Source organism: Carassius gibelio, chromosome A21, assembly GCF_023724105.1.
Source record: "Carassius gibelio isolate Cgi1373 ecotype wild population from Czech Republic chromosome A21, carGib1.2-hapl.c, whole genome shotgun sequence".
Taxonomy (NCBI): domain Eukaryota; kingdom Metazoa; phylum Chordata; class Actinopteri; order Cypriniformes; family Cyprinidae; genus Carassius; species Carassius gibelio.
Genome location: NC_068391.1, coordinates 6,993,793 through 7,008,389, shown reverse-complemented (window position 1 = coordinate 7,008,389; position 14,597 = coordinate 6,993,793). Strand labels below are relative to the sequence as shown.

The 14,597-nt window shown below is 37.2% G+C and overlaps 2 protein-coding genes across 2 annotated transcripts; one reads left to right on the top strand and one right to left on the bottom strand.

Annotated features, from left to right (window-relative positions):
* Positions 1 to 600: 600 nt before the first annotated feature.
* slc31a2 (solute carrier family 31 member 2) lies at positions 601 to 4,156 on the bottom strand. Its single transcript, XM_052537261.1, has 4 exons — positions 3,944 to 4,156; positions 2,497 to 2,563; positions 1,836 to 2,106; positions 601 to 1,665 (listed from the first exon to the last, which is right to left on the bottom strand). Exons 1-4 carry the CDS (start codon positions 3,947 to 3,949, stop codon positions 1,500 to 1,502), a joined length of 510 nt encoding a protein of 169 aa, XP_052393221.1. The 5' UTR covers positions 3,950 to 4,156; the 3' UTR covers positions 601 to 1,499.
* A 376-nt stretch (positions 4,157 to 4,532) lies between these two features.
* On the top strand, positions 4,533 to 13,592 carry LOC127941963 (ER degradation-enhancing alpha-mannosidase-like protein 3). Its single transcript, XM_052537449.1, has 20 exons — positions 4,533 to 5,143; positions 6,123 to 6,168; positions 6,376 to 6,476; positions 6,719 to 6,758; positions 6,907 to 7,019; positions 7,197 to 7,350; positions 7,696 to 7,830; positions 7,928 to 8,033; positions 8,161 to 8,258; positions 8,361 to 8,486; positions 8,991 to 9,074; positions 9,215 to 9,298; positions 9,431 to 9,555; positions 9,670 to 9,835; positions 10,085 to 10,236; positions 10,331 to 10,451; positions 11,056 to 11,232; positions 11,320 to 11,485; positions 11,581 to 11,772; positions 11,926 to 13,592. Exons 1-20 carry the CDS (start codon positions 4,998 to 5,000, stop codon positions 12,111 to 12,113), a joined length of 2,520 nt encoding a protein of 839 aa, XP_052393409.1. The 5' UTR covers positions 4,533 to 4,997; the 3' UTR covers positions 12,114 to 13,592.
* The last annotated feature ends 1,005 nt before the right edge of the window (positions 13,593 to 14,597 follow it).

Sequence of the window (14,597 nt, the reverse complement as noted above, 5' to 3'; positions counted from 1 at the left end):
TATAATGTGTTATAGCATTAAAATGTTTGGAGTCAATTTATTTTATACTTCAACTTATACATTAATTTGATAGTGACATTTAGGACTTGCATTGTTCTTTTAACATTCAACTCAAATAATCAAAAAGTATCATGGTTTCCACAAAAATATTAAGAACTTTTTTCAACCTTGATCATTTCTCAAGCATCAAACCAGCAGATTAGAATGAGTAATGATGCTGACAATTCAGCTTTACCATCACAGGAACAAATTAAATTAAAATTAAAGTAAATTGTTACAAACTGAATATTTTTTTAATCAAATAAATGTAGCCTTAAGCTTAATAGCTTATTTTTTTTTACCAAGTCTAAACTTATAACCCTTGCATGGTTTACATAATACAGTCCTTTCCATACTAAATGTTTTTCTCTAGCCATTATTACAATTGTCTAAACATTTTTAACAAATTAAACTATTCTGCAAATATTTTATAATATATATAAAATTACATTCTTAAATATATTAGTGTTTGAAAGCCTTTGGCTAAAGTGTAAACTCCAAATTTATGTGGTGCATCTTGGTATTCATCTTATTAAAACACAAAGACCATTGACAAAGCTGTAGACCGTAATCAAAACCTTTAATACATTCTGCAATAAAACTAATTCATCTTAAAAACAAAAAAGAAAGGATGCCTGGAGGAACATTACTAATAGTGCATTTAAATTATTGTGTGAGGATTGTAGATCTCCGATTTCTGTTCTCAGTTCTGTTCTCAATCAGTCATGTGTCTGTATTGCAGGTGAACATTAACTAAGGCCACATGATTTGAATTTCTATTTACAGCCAATAGTTTTTCAAATCATTGTTTGTTCTGCAATTCAGCAGTAATTTCCAGCATTACACAAGAACGCCTGATCTCGACACATGCAGCAAGTTTACAACGACCCATCGCAAAGGTTTAAAACTAGTGATTTCCCAAAATGACAAAACCTCCAGCTAACCTCAGAGAACAGAATTTAAACATTAATTGTGTAACCGAATATTAGCTTATTAGTTACATCAGTAGTTGTAGAAAGTATAAAACTTGTCAATGAGGCACATCTCCATTTTGGGGAACGCTGACTGTTTGAACAAAGTCACGTCATGCAACCTCAAACGTAAAATCACATGCGTTAAACACACCATTCTTCACGTAAGATATTGTTTTCCCAATGAGGTTTCAAATCAAACCTCTGAACACTTTTGAAAGCTGATTTTAACCAAATTGGTTATCGCCAAACTCCCATTAATTAAGATTCCATGCATGATCTTTAAAATACAACCTTGAACGTTAAAAATGAGAATCATCCCTGTTCAGTCCACATCACAACATCTCTCGCAAGTCTTATTGATTATGGTCACACAAACCTGCCATCATAAAATCGAAAATGTTTCCTGTTGCTCCTGATCTAGAGTCCAGTCAACTTCAATGAACATTTCGACATGCCACCTCATGTTTTCGTTCTCTCATATTCTTCTTAAATGTGCTTCAGTAGAGGAAAAGCCAGAAAGTATCCCAAGACGGATCCCATGATAACCCCCAGGAAGATCCACACGTTGTAGGACATGACGCAGAGCATTAGCATGTAGCCTAGCGTCACCTGCAGGATGTGTATAGCAGTCTGGAGGCAGTGCAGAAGCCAGCTAAAGACAGAAAGAGATCAAATGACATTTGTTGAGGGCAGAAATTCAATAAGCTACAATGCTAGAGGCATACATGATCAACTCTAGCTAATGTTGATACGATTGAGATCATAACAGTTCTTGGAAAACACTTTACCGGTCGTGTGTTATTAGTCTCTTGTGAGCATTACCTCTTCTTAGCAGCGGTGGCGGTGTCTGCGGTAGTGGCCGTATTCTCGGTGGCGGCTAATGAGATCTCAGAGGGGCTGCTGGTCAGAGAAGAGCTTCCCTCTTGACACTTCATGACGGGGGCAAAACAGGATGGTTCAGGTGAGAATGACACCGGAGCGGATGGTTGTGGAATGAAGGATTGCTTCTGTTCTCCAACAGTGATCTTCCACACTTTCAGAAGCTCGTAGATCACGGTGAGCAGTAGAACTACAAAGACCGACAGCACCATTCCTGTTCACAGAGAAATCAAGGAGACCTTTAGGCTTTTCACACTTTAAATTGCTAATCCAACTTTTAAAATGAAAGTAAAATGCTTTTTAACTTTGCAGTTTTCTCTAGGGTGCCAGGATCAAAATGTTAATATAAAATAAAAACCCTGCAGGTTTATATAGCTAAAATTAGTGGTTAAAGGTATTGAACAATATTCAGCAAATAACATTCAGATATTTTTTTTTACATTTAAATGAAAATAAGAGCCAATTATTTAGATTTAATCAAATTGTTATATGATGCTTTTTTGCATCTAGCTGATAAAGGAAAGTAAGATTGTCTGGAGGGACATAATCTGTCATTCTGCAAATGTATGCACATGTTCAGACTTGTTCGTAAAACCCCATGTACCTGCAGGCCCACGTACATCCCAGAAATTAAACAACAGCGTGACGCTGCTGGAACCTTCAAAGTGCATCTGCAAAACACAGAACACAAGAACATAATAAGCAGGCTTGTAATAAGTGACATGTTTCCATTGAGGGTTGACTGTTAACCCATCCCATGGGAAGAGTGTATATACAGAAGTTAATGACACTTCCATTACCTTGTCAAAACAGGTAATACAATCCTACCAGTCTATGATGTTCAATCCTGGACGTCTGATTAAATACGATCATCCAAATTGAAAGAATCCAATGCCATCAAGCTTTGCTTTTTGCTTGAATTGCTTAAATAGTATGTCAACTGCTGTCAGAAGACACAATACCTCAATTCTAGATAAGAATCAGAATGGAATGATAGCTGACATTTTGGTCTTGGTTTTTCACGGTACATCTGCAGGTGTTTATGTAAAAAAAAAAAAAAAAAAGTCATAAAAGGGTGGAAGAGGAAGCCTTGCCATTTACTCGTGACTGTCACATTACGCTAAACAGCACCTTAAAGACTGCCTGACACATTAAAACTTGTACTAACAAGTGTTCTACAGGAACTACAGATGGAAGAAAAGTATACAAGGAGGTCCCGGTTACGCTCCAGATCAACAACATTTCATGACTTGCTATAATCATGTGTAAATCTGCTGTCCTGTCTTCAGACGCTAAATTTAAGAATTCCATCCAATCTATTCCAAGCACTGGAAAATTCCTCTACACACAAGCGCCGCATATCTTTTCTTCTGGAGATAGTTCTGCATTGGCCAGATGGAGACAAATGGCTTTTGATACATTTGTGCCCTATCAAGAACTTCCCAGTGCTATCTCGGAGCAGCTGTGTGAGCTCTCACATGAATGCTTCTTTTATTTGCTCTGTGAAATGCTGTGGCCTGGTCAACTTGAGTGGACAAAATAGGTCAACAGAATCATTTTAGACAATTTTACTAAAGTGTACTACTTTTATTCTTGCAACACAAAAGGATATGTGATAGAATAACAGTTAGTAGTCACCTTCCCTTTTATTTTAAGGAATAAAAGTAACTGCTGAATAAGGCTGTTAGTTTCCAATATAGAGGTTTGGACCAACAGGAGGATAAATGTAATTTCCATGTTTTGAAAGAACTTTCCTTTTAAATAACTATTAATATAACACGCCACTGATGTATTAAAATGAAATCTGCATGTCCATGTATGTAGTAAGAAACAGCAACAATTTTACTTTGTAAATATACAGTCTTAGAATACAAATACATTTAGTTAACGTTATATGTAAATGACAGCATAAAAATGCAAGAACAATAAAAGTAAAAAGGTTATTAACTAAACAAGTCCAAACGTTATTTTGAAGTGCACTCCTAAACTACCTATAATTTACATGCATGAAATCAATAAACTTACATACATGTAGATAGAGTCGAACTTACATTCATGATGAAGCCGCGCGCGGTCCACTAAAGATGAGTTCAGGGAAATTTAACACCGGTAACACGACCCGGTTGCGGCACAAATACAACTTTTATTACCACCTGCACCTCAACAGCCAAATTCGCCACATTTTAATGTCCCCTTACAGCCCAACAGCTGAGAAGATCTCAGCCCAAACAAAAGAGAGTGGCAGCACGTCACGAGGCTTTATTTATCCAACGAAAAGGATTCTGGGAGTTGAAGTCCTCTCGATGCGATGCGGAAATGACCAAAAACTAGATTAGAACTACATACCAATCTGAATTACTTTATAAATACAATTTATCGAGTAAGAAGACGGAGTTCACAAATACAGAGGGTTTGCATATTTACATTAAAGATACAAAAATAAAAAAATAAATAAAAGCTAAATAATATAATACAAATTTTGTACAAAATATTTATTTGTTTATTTTGTACAATTTTACATAATATTTTAGTATAATACAACAATACTAAATTAATAAAGCATAAATAAATACTGCTTTAATGTGCGCTGTGCCCATAGACAGTAAAAGAAAGGCTGTGCCCGACGGCTCTTGGTGATGATATCATCAGCTCGCGCCCGGATGAGATCAGTCGGCTAAACCAAACTCCGTCTGCGAAATGAGGGGCTCAATCTAGATGGGATGGAGTTTATCAAGAACTGGACGCAGTCAGTTCGACGGGATATATGTCCAGAAATTTCAAGAGGGACTAATGAGATCAACATTTGTACATCCTTGGGCAAGTTTGCTAGTTAGCCTTCGGTAGCTCAACAAGTTCAGTCAGTGTTGTAAATAAAGAAACTGTCTGACGCTTATATCCCAAGTACATATTCACTTGTTTTCAGTTTTTCTGGACATTGTTAAATACGACCATTGCGGTAGGACAATTAAATCAACTAATGTCAACGAACTGCACAGGAAGAGATAAGAAGTGATTAAACATTGATAGGCCTGTTGTTACATAAAGTGTTAGTTATATTGTAAGGGGACTTAAAAAAAGCAGGTTTCGAAAACCATACCTATTTAAATGGGGGGAAACTGGATCAGGAGAGAAAAACATAGTTGTGGTGGATTTGTCATGGCTGTGGTAGCTGTGATCTTGTCTTACATTCTGATTGGAGTCACTGGTCAAGATGGACAGACAATGACTGCAGAAGAAAAGTCCAGAATCAGGTGAGTTAACTGCAGTGGCTAGACTAACATTTCTGTTGCCTTGTACTCAAACTGTGACTTGCAGATGCCCAGAGGATGATGACAGTCTGTAATGCTTTATGTAATGGTAAACATTATCCTCGTACTTTAATTCCATGTTATTTTGGTTTTGTCTGACACTGATTTTATTAGTACACCAATTATGTGTTCTTGGATTGTAATTCTATACATGACCTCATTGTTTCAGTGGTTGTGTCTTGTACTGTTTGTAATGGGAGAAGATCGCTTCAGAACACAAAGATGCTGATGGAAAGGATTACTCAATTTAACTGATTCAGCCTAATGTCATGCTAATTCCTGTTTTAAACCGCTGAGGTGTGGTTCGTCTTCAACCAAGATGAAATACCGTTTTCGTAGCATCAGGGTGTTGACATACAGTAGCAGACATTGGGTCTTTGGGTTCACCATATACATATATCTACATTTATGTTTTTTGGGGTCTATAAGATTTTTTTTCTTTTTCTTTTTTTTAATGTTTTTTAAAGGAGTTTCTTTAAGGGTGCATTTTTTTTAATATAAAAAATTCAGTAAAACGTCAATATTGTAAAAAAATAACAACATCAAGTGTGTGTTTTCTGTTTCAGTGTTTTAACCAGTCTTCAGCATCACGTGATCCTTTAGAAATCATTTTAATATGCTGATTTGCTGTTCAAGGAACATTTCTTATCATTATTTCTTATTATTATTAATGTTGATAACAATTGTGCTGCTTAATATTTTTGTGATACATTTTTTATTTTTTTATTATTATTATTATTATTTTATTCTTCTGTAATTAGAAAGTACCAAAGAACCACATTTATTTGAAATATTAATTTTTAAATTTCAAATTGTGGGGGGAAATTAACCCAAATTTTGAACTTCATATGCACATATGTTCATAAACACATCACACAAAACAGCAGTGAGATAAATTGATTTATTTAATATTTTTTTGTAGGGACCAAATCCTAGAGATGTTTGATCATGCCTATAACAGTTACATGGTGAGTAAATACCTATGCTTCAGAATTGCTTTGAATTAGTTCACTAATTTAAAAAAAAAAGAAATTTGCATTTATTGGACCTAAATAACTAACATCAAAGTAACTCTTGTACCATAGTTATTGTACTTGGAATTGTGAGAATGAACATGCCTGTTATTAATCTGCTATCATTTGAGATGCATCTTTTCTTCTCCTATCCTCTTTCAGGACTATGCCTACCCAGCAGATGAGTTGATGCCCCTCAGCTGTAGAGGAAGGGTGAGAGGGCTGGAACCCAATCGAGGGGACATCGATGACTCTTTGGGAAAGTGAGTCAGGCTCATAAAACCTTTACCATTATTATTAAAACCTTTCCTGCACATGACCCCTGTAATGACATGCTAGCTAGATTCTGGAAATATGCCTAATAATCAGTTTGCTATACTTCCTTTCAAAGATTAATAAAAACATTGATGGGACATCTGAAAAGTCTTGGGTCAGCTTTTCAATAAAGATGTTCTGTGTTGAATCTTCGGGATATTAAAGGCAACCTCTCTTTCTCTCTTCACAGGTTCTCTTTAACATTAATAGACACTTTAGATACTCTTGTGGTGAGTTAAGTCTTTAATATAAAACCTTAGTATTAACTTGATCCAAAACACTAGTGATGTTTAAGCAGCCAGACATGTTAAGCAAGCTTATTCATATCAATACAAATAATAAATGCCTCTAAACTGTTGTTTTGTGTGTTTTGAGCAGCTGTTAAACAAACTGGATGAATTTGAGGAGGCTGTGAAGAAGACCGTGCAAGACGTCAGATTCGATAATGACATAGTCGTCTCTGTCTTTGAGACCAATATCCGTGTGCTGGGGTACGGATCATGATGTTTCTCTAGCTTTGGATGCGTTTATCTCATGTTAAAAAACTGTACATTTTGGTCAACTGGTCATCTAATTAGGTTTAGAGGCTTTATTCTCTCAAGCTTATTGTTCTTATTGACTTCCTCTATGAAATGCATTGTTGATTAAACTTCTCCCTGTTCTTCCAGTGGTTTGTTGGGTGCACATGTCATGGCAGATGTTCTAAAGCAGCGTGGAGAGAGGATGCAATGGTACAGAGATGAACTGCTACACATGGCTAAAGAGCTGGGCTACCGCCTCCTGCCTGCCTTTAACACCACCAGTGGCCTTCCTTATCCTCGGGTAACTCCAACACTGTTGATTTGAATATTTCAAACTCTCCTTCTATTCTATTCACTAAGTGCTAATTCACCACTGGCGAGAAAGTGAGTTGATTCATTTTGCCGAAAACTTCAACACACATAATGCACTTTTGATTTTGCGCTGCCTGTCCCTCAGTCCACCTGTCCATTAGTGGAAATTAAAAAAATGCAGAAGTATGATTTGTAGTTTTAACAAGTACACAGTGTTCATTTACATATACTACTGACATTGTATCGATACAGCTTACATCACAGTCAATTAGCATTTTTATGCTAATTCAAATGTTGTTATTCATATTTAAATATTTTTCGTTTTTCTCTCCAGGTAAATTTGCGCTATGGAGTCGTCAACCCCCTTTCTCGTACAGGAACGGAGTCAGACACTTGCACTGCTTGCGCAGGCACCATGATTCTGGAGTTTGCAGCTCTCAGCCAACTGTCCGGGGACCCAATATTTGAGGTAAATATCCAGGATGTTTTCTGACTAATAACCTATTTTAAGACTCAGACAATGAGAAATGTGTTCTAGGAAGTTATTCAACATGTATCCTATGTAGGAACATGCTAGGAAAGCTATGGATGTCCTCTGGGAGAAGAGGCAAAGAGGAAGTGACCTTGTCGGCACTGTTATCAACATCCACAACGGAGACTGGGTTCGCAGAGGTGAGGCTTTGCACTGGTGCTTCGATGTCATTTACACAGTAAAAACTGTCCCACACAGCTATTTTACCAAATCTAATTCCACTTTGACTCTTACAGAGACTATATTAATATATGTTTCTCATTACAGATAGTGGTGTTGGTGCTGGAATTGACTCGTATTATGAATACTTGATGAAAGCTTATATTCTTCTTGGGGACAAGGTGTACCTTGACAGATTCAACACAGTAAGGGCTCTTTATTCTCCAGAAATAATCAAGCCTCTATTAGTCAAACGGAGCTTGTTTTGCATCTATTATCTGCACATGTGACTTTGTCTATTGTAACAGCACTACAGTGCCATTATGAAGTACATCAGCCAGCCTCCTCTGCTGCTCAACGTCCACATGCACAACCCCACCGTAAACGTGCGAAGCTGGATGGATTCCTTGCTCGCCTTCTTCCCTGGACTACAGGTTCACCTCTTCATCCACGTCGCCTCAAAAAATAGAATGTGAATTTAGATCAGTTTAAGTTGGAGTCAGGATCCAAAATTAATTTTGATTGAGGAAAAATGGACATTGTTGGCCAGTTAGGTGCTAAGTTCTTTAAAATTACATCATTGTTGTTAAAAACCTAATGCTATATGAAAGATGTAACGAGAATAGAAATCACAATTTTAGGTTCTTCTGTGATATATTTAAATATACAAACATTAAGAAAACAAGAAGCTCATTGATTGTCAAATGACTTTCAAAGCTAGGACTTTGTTTAGCTAGGAAGCCAAATGTTGTTTCATTTTGTAGTATGAAGTATGAAACCATTGGCTGGCAGGACAAAGTTACATTTGAATTCAAGATTAGATTCTACTCACTTTAAAAAAAAGAAAAGAAAAAAAAGACACAAGCAGCTGTTTTTAAAATCAAATGTTCAATTTGAAATTCAAAATGAGCAATGAAATATACCAAAATGTCTTTCAGGTGTTGAGAGGAGACTTGAAACCTGCTATTGAGACGCATGAGATGCTGTACCAAGTGACTAAACGGCACAATTTCCTCCCTGAGGTGATTAATGGATGACTGCATTGACACAAGTCAAATTAAACCTAAACATCCTCAATCTGCAGAAATCACTGCCTAATATTACAGTATTTTCAATACTAATCCTCCATATAAATTGACTACCAAATGATGTTGTCCAACAGGCCTTTACCTCTGAGTTCAGAGTTCACTGGGGCCAGCACCCGTTGAGACCAGAGTTTGCTGAAAGCACATATTTCCTTTACAAAGTAGGTATACCACCTGATACAGCCGAATATGAACGCCTCCTAGCAACCAGCAGCACAGTGTGAACAGTGCTTAAGGTCATCATTTTGTCTGTCCTCATTGTTTTTAAATAACATTTTCCGCCTCATTTCTAGGCAACAGGTGATCCTTACTACTTGAAAGTAGGCCAGTCTATAGTGGAGAAGCTGAACACTCACGCCCGGGTCCCCTGTGGCTTCGCCGCTGTACAGGATGTGAGGACAGGAACACATGAGGACAGGTGAGAGTCCTGTTCGTAATTCTTCCATATTGTTTGCATCATTGTATATCTAGATGAATTTTGAAAGGCAGCAGTAGTAAAATCATTTTTATGTTTATGTTTGTTCGTTTTAAGGATGGATTCCTTCTTCCTAGCTGAGATGTTTAAGTACCTCTACCTGCTCTTCTCAGAGAAGAGCCAGTTGCCTATAAACATTGATGATTATATTTTCACTACTGAGGCTCATTTGCTTCCCGTATCTCTGTCTACGATCCAACCCTCCTGTCATACCAACAACACGGTAAGAGTTCACCTTATTCTCCCTCTGGAGTTATTTTCTGTCTACGACTGAATGTTTCTCAGACTTTGGTTTTGAAAGATTTAAATCCCCACAATGTGATCATCTCTGCAGCTGCAACTTTTGGTCTTTTTTTTTTTTGTCTGTAGTTGTCTAAAATAGCGATGTTTCTATCCAAAATTGGAACATTACATAAAACATTTGCGAATAAAACCGTTTCAGACAGTCTCATTATCACTGTGTATCTTTCAGGAACCTCAAGCTCATGAAGACGATTTATTTTCCTACTCTTGCCCTAGTGCTCAAACCCTGTTCCCTAACAACCCCACATTTGCCAAGACTATCAGAGACGGTTATAAATACCTCACTGGTTTGGGAAGAACGCAGCAGCCCTCACATGTCAGGTGGGTCACATGTTACAGGTTTATCATGGAGCAGCATGTATAAGAGAAAAAGCACTTCCTCTTTTTTTTTTTTTTTTTTTTTTTCTCAACACAGGGGGATTGAACTGCCTCTTCATGACACAGGCCTGGAGCCAGTTGAGTTTCTGAAAAGCATTGGCATCTCTTTGACGCCCCTTACTGAGCTGGTCTCCGCCAGCCTAAGCTCAGCTTCTCCGGTGAATCAGCGAGAACGATTCCTTTCATTGGACCAATCAGTGTTATTTTACTATTATTTATATACCGTATTTTTCAGACTATAAGTCACACAAGTATAAGTCGCATCAGCCAAAAATCCGTCATGATGAGGAAAAAAAAGTCGCACTGGACTAGAAGTCGCATTTATTTAGAACCAAGAACCAAGAGAAAACATTACCGTCTCCAGCCGGGAGAGGGCGCTCTATGTTTTCAGTGTAGGCTGCAGGAGCACTGAGCAGCATAGAGCGCCCTCTGATGGCTGTAGACGGTAATGTTTTCTCTTAGTTCATTTCTCTCGGTTCAAGTCAAATTAATTTTGATAAATAATCGCAGCTGACTATACGTCGCAAGACCAGCCAAACTATGAAAAAAAAAAGTGCGACTTAATAGTCTGGAAGATATGTTACTGTTTTTATACTTATACAATATTGATATGTCCAGAATAACAATTTATTTTACAGTGTCCTTTTTACTCATTTCATCTACCTAATTATTATTTTTTTAATAATAGTTTCAAGTGACACTGGGACCACCCGTTGAATACCTGTGATTTATTTCTTCTTTCATCTGTCTCTTTCTCCACAGGACTCTCAGAAGGGTGTGTACAAGTTAAAGCTAGTTGCTGAGGTGAGCCAAACACCGGAGCATGAGGAAGTGGTGCCACTAATTGTGCAGCTCATTTCCCCTCCGTTTTTGGGTCGAACTGTCCTCACGGCTGGTCCAGCAAAGTTTGGAATGGATCTTACCAAACAAGAGCATGGGGTGAGCAACTGTATGGAATCTGCTTGTGCTGGGTATGCCGTACATTTACCACATTTAATTATTGTCTCTTCTGTGTCTTTCTCTAAGGTGAAAGGCAGTATTGTGAAGAGTGTTCCATATACAGCATGTGGCCCGATTGAAAACGCAGTAGAGATGCAGGGACACATAGCTCTGGCATTGAGAGGAGACTGCATGTTCGCTGTAAAAGCTCGGCGCCTGCAGGAAGCAGGAGCCACCGGAGTCATCTTCGTTGGTGAGATCTAGTTTAGCATTACTTGCAGACTAGGCATATGATTTCTTCCTAACCAACTTAAAAACTGGATCCTTCTTTTTTCAATGTTCTCATAGATCACAGAGAGGGCAGCAGCAGTGCTGAGACTCCATTGTTCCAGATGGTTGGAGACGGAGAACCTACAGATGACATCACAGTTCCCCTGGTGTTCCTCTTCAGTAAAGAGGGAGCTACACTCAGTGCCGCTCTGCAAGAACATCACAATGTGGATGTCCTTCTGCTGCCCAAAGAGAAACAACTAGGAAAAGGTAACTGACTTGACCTATATTATATATATATATATAATAATTGTTTATTATAGCATTTGCACAATTTATAGATTAAAGATGCCTGACCATTTTTGAGATGGTCTCCAATTTTGAGTTTCTTCAGTATATATATATTTTTTTCTTTCCTTTTAGAAAAACCTGAGAAGTTAAATATTAAGTTCCGTATAGCAAAGGACGAGTTTGCGGAGGGTGAGATTGAAAGCACTACCATCCAGCTGGTGCTGGAGCAAAGCGAGAAAGACACTGAGGCTGCATCGTTGACGGGTGAAAACCAGGAGACCTGCAGCTCTCTGCAGAAAGAGCCTGAGAGCAGCCCCTGACTGCGGGATCAGCGGTGACCACGGTCCCCTTCACAGAACACAGGGCTGTTGCTCCCTGTCACCAATCTCAGATCAGAAAATGCGGATTGTGCTAATGAATATGTTTCTGCTAAGCCTGGACTGTTCCACCTGAGCTGTACTGTCAGTCTTCCCCTGGTTAAGATGGTCTTATCTTGCACAGTTGGAATTATATTGATCTGAACAGAGGGAGAGCTCCTGTCTCGCTGATATTATGGTAGTTGCAATACATTCTTCTCAATTGTCTACAATTGAAAAGAAGTCGGTTTTGGGTATTAAAGAGGTGTACAAGAATCTCTCACACCACTTTATGTGGATTAGACTTTATTTAAATGTTTTTCTTTGTCTTTTTCTTTCGGATCAACGGTTGTCAGTCCTGTGCATTTTTTTTTTTTATTATTCATCCTTAAAGTGTAAGTGGCTTGAAGTCTACATGACATCTTTAACACAGGGCTCCTATGACCAAACCCCCAAAAAACAGTGTTTAAATGAGGGAGAATGGACCAGTAAAACACAGTTTAACATGTTTTCGATACATAAACATCAGGGAAATCAATGATCTATGACTTGAACATGTATGCATGTGTGTGTGGAACGCATGGATGGTGGCCTTTATCATTATGTCAAAGACTCTGTGCATTTCATAATGTGCCTATACTAAATCTGTGCATTTGTGTATGTGTGTGCATATTTGCAGCCAATGCATTCATCCTGCTTTCAAGCAGTGACTGACCAAGGGATGATTTTGAGAGAGTTGCCCTTTCCTTTACCAAAAACATGCGACTGTAATGAAAGCCCGGGATGCAGGCAGATCATATAGTGATATTTACATGTTTTTGTGCAATAAATAAATCATTTGTGCTGTCAGGGTGATGATCACTATTAGTTATACATACATGTAAATTAATTTAGCAATTTTTGACAGCCTCCATTGTCCCACGTACAACTTCAGCATCACACTAGAGGTGCTGCTTACACTAGATTTGTCGCTTTCGACATATCATCTGAGAATATTTCAGATGCCTCAATGTTATTAGTCTAGCTTCTAGTGTCACACAGCCATAATGTAGCTCAGAGATGAATACAATCTGTCACTTTATAGCATGCTGTTGAATGATTATATCAGCCCCAAACCTTTCCATTTCAAGTCTTAATTACGATGTACACCTTGTATTGTGTCGCTGATGGCTGTTTTCAAACAGATGTCAACCTGTGTACCTCTTGTTTCACAAAGGGCTTATGACTGATTTACTTCAATATGTGGGCATAATACAGATGGGATTATATTTATTTCTTAAGATATTTTCTATACATTAATTTGAGATGAATCTGAAGAATTTCTTGAGGGCCAAAGTGATGTGATATTCTGTTTCTGTAACAGAACAAGATTTTCATAGCATCTTTTTGATAGCTGTTTTGTATTGACTGACTTGCCATTAAAATCAAGTTTATGACCCTAAATTGTCTATTTTGCTGTGATGTAATTTTTTTTTTTATTATAGATATAACTAATATCTAATCTAATATATATATTAGAGATTAACACACATACATAAATTATAACAAAGTAGCATGAACAGGATTTTAATCAAACATTTAATGTATTTTCCCTGGTGTCTTCGAATAGATTTTTTACGCTGAGGTGACGTATTCAGTTACTGTGGCGTCATACATAATTTAGAAGCACACATTGTCTTGGTTGTAGTTTATCTGAAGATTCATATTTTTAAGATTTTGTCTTTGTAAGTCTTACAAAAGATCCGTATACAGCTTTTACTCAATCACACAAACCGCATCAGAACATTTTGCTTTTTTAAGAAACAGTCGGAAGTTCAGGTTAGTGTCTCTTCCTGATTTCTTTAATTTTGATTTATTTATTATTAACTTTTAAACTGGATATTTAACATTAAGTTCGATTAGAAATATATCAAAATCTAACGTTATTTATCTATGATTCTATGATATACGTTTTTTGATAACTGTCCCATCGAAATCGTGTCTTCTTGCAAACGAGTCCATCTATCGACTCACGCACATCAGCTCATACTCCATATCAAATTTTTTTTTTTTTCAAATTGTACTTTCAAAGGAATGATTTGCTACGGAGTTGGTATCAGAATTCCAGGTAAGTTTTTTTTTCTTCCTGTTTTTTAAGGACAGTATGTTAAAATTTTAACTTGTTGCTTTTTTTTGTTGGTTTAGCTTACAAAAGGCCTGATGTGGAGAGAAGAGCTTGCAAGGAAAAGGCAAGAAAGTGCAAAAAAAAAAAAGAAAGAAATCATGCCCCTCTCCAAGTCAGAGGATAATAAATTGTGTAAATATTGTTCTAATGTTAGGCTGAAAGTTGAACTTAATATATAATTACTGAAATAGACGATTACATTTATATCGTTGATATAAATAAACATGTTTAGAGTGAATCCTCATGAAGTAATCATTGTGCTTTTGCAGTTGACACTACCAGAA

What these genes read in the sequence shown, in the direction of transcription:
- slc31a2 (XM_052537261.1), bottom strand. An exon ending in GGATGTACGTGGGCCTGCAG is followed by an intron (nt 2,107 to 2,496) that starts GTACATGGGGTT and finishes CTCTGTGAACAG; the next exon opens with GAATGGTGCTGTCGGTCTTT. An exon ending in GCCACCGCTGCTAAGAAGAG is followed by an intron (nt 1,666 to 1,835) that starts GTAATGCTCACA and finishes TTCTGTCTTTAG; the next exon opens with CTGGCTTCTGCACTGCCTCC.
- LOC127941963 (XM_052537449.1), top strand. Translation starts at nt 4,998, where the DNA reads ATGGGGGGAAACTGGATCAGGAGAGAAAAACATAGTTGTGGTGGATTT. An exon ending in GCACATATTTCCTTTACAAA is followed by an intron (nt 9,299 to 9,430) that starts GTAGGTATACCA and finishes CCTCATTTCTAG; the next exon opens with GCAACAGGTGATCCTTACTA. An exon ending in CAGCAGCCCTCACATGTCAG is followed by an intron (nt 10,237 to 10,330) that starts GTGGGTCACATG and finishes TTCTCAACACAG; the next exon opens with GGGGATTGAACTGCCTCTTC.